Source organism: Limulus polyphemus, unplaced genomic scaffold (assembly GCF_000517525.1).
Source record: "Limulus polyphemus unplaced genomic scaffold, Limulus_polyphemus-2.1.2 Scaffold9315, whole genome shotgun sequence".
NCBI lineage: Eukaryota > Metazoa > Arthropoda > Merostomata > Xiphosura > Limulidae > Limulus > Limulus polyphemus.
Genome location: NW_013674925.1, coordinates 7,089 through 8,739, shown reverse-complemented (window position 1 = coordinate 8,739; position 1,651 = coordinate 7,089). Strand labels below are relative to the sequence as shown.

Here is a 1,651-nt window from a genome sequence, read left to right as displayed (position 1 = left end):
CGAAATTCCAAATTCCAAAACAAACAATTTCTGAAAGCCTTTCTCGGCTAACTGAAGATAAGTCCTCAATCAAGATGTTTCCCTTCCTCACTGAATATCTCCTATTAACTTAAGCTACAGATGAAGTTTTTTCACACTGTCTATAAATTGTATATAATCATCTTCAAACAATCTTCAAGAATTCATACTATTTATATCATAGGGGTTAGTGACTATGATTTTTTTAAAGTTTTCTTTTTTTCAAAGATAAACGTGGTACGTGGCCTGTATTTCTTTGCTATTCTGTATCATATTAGATGAATGTTAATTCTTGTTGTTAGGTTCGTTGTTAAGGTGATAAATCACGTGATTTACTGCCACGCCCTTCCATCATTAGGCCTTAAACAACAGTGTGTAATTAAGTGTATCAAAGTTTTCTTTACGTAGCGATTTTTTTTTTATCCTGTTTCATCTTATGTTTCCGTCTTTGTTTTCCTCTGTAAGACGTTTTCTTTGTCATACAAGCTGTACTACGGTGAAGACCATTATACAAGGGCCACTACTATAGTTTCATATTTTCCTGTAGCGCTTTTAAAGCAATTCTGTAAGAAGCCAGCGACACTTTTTACCAAAAATACAACCTATGTGGGGAATATTTCATTTCTTCATTGTGCGTGGACAGGTTTGAACGCAATTTGAAAATTAAAACCTATTAAAAAAAAACCTCGCTGTGCAAAATTACAGTTACTAATCTAAACACCAATAAATATATATTTTAATATACATTTAAAGAAAACTTCCCCTCCTTCTAATTTAGATAAATACAGAAGGGGAACAAAGAATGTTATTATACTTTCCTCCGTTACAAACGCCCCCCAGTGGCACAGCGGTATGTCTGCGGACTTACAACGCTAGAATCCGGGTTTCGATACCCGTGGTGGGCAGAGCACAGCTAGCCCATTGTGTAGCTTTGTGCTTAATTACAAACAAACAAATAATCCGGTACAAACATGTATCATTACATTCGTCTCGTTTTTGTCCTGTTGCTAGAATTCACCCCCCCCCCATCTTTTACGAAATGTGACGCCTTATTCTCCCTTACGTGTGATTGGTCCGATTCCACAATCTTATACTTGTAATAGCTATTTATATTTTAAATTTTGTGATAATTGCATCTTTTTTTACATACTCCTCGTTTAGTGCGTGTATTTTGTGTGTTTTCAATTTATTTTGATATCCTTGTTTCTGCACTTTTTAACTTACACTGTGCACAGTTTTATTGAAAGTGATGTTTTCCTCCAGTACACGTTTTTTTTTCTTTCTGTTTTTATCTCATTTGGCAATACATTTCTTTTCCATAGGAGCATAAATGCTTTTCCGCTACGTTCACAGTACAAGACCAGGTAAGTTTCCTTCACCAGGTGTCTCTAGTATTAATATCTATTATTCTAAGCTTATAATATATATATCATTTGAGCGATTTTGACTGAAATATATTTGAGATGGTTTTATTTTTCACAAGAATTAAATAGAAATAGTGCCCTGCATGGTCAGGTGGTTAAGGCACTCGACTCGCAATCTGAGGGTCGCGGGTTCGAATCCCCGTCACACCAAACATGCTCGCCCTTTCAGCCGTGGGGGCTTTATAATGTGACGGTCAATCCCACTATTC

At 35.8% G+C, this 1,651-nt stretch overlaps 1 protein-coding gene across 1 annotated transcript in view; it reads left to right on the top strand.

Annotated features, from left to right (window-relative positions):
• LOC111083382 overlaps positions 1-1,382 on the top strand; it is a gene marked incomplete at its 3' end in the record, with an annotated part of 10,864 nt that extends 9,482 nt beyond the window's left edge. The window contains exon 2 of the mRNA XM_022379878.1: positions 1,341-1,382. Within this exon, the coding sequence (XP_022235586.1) occupies positions 1,341-1,382 (42 nt within the window). The remainder of the gene's footprint in view (positions 1-1,340) is intronic.
• Positions 1,383-1,651: the final 269 nt, after the last annotated feature.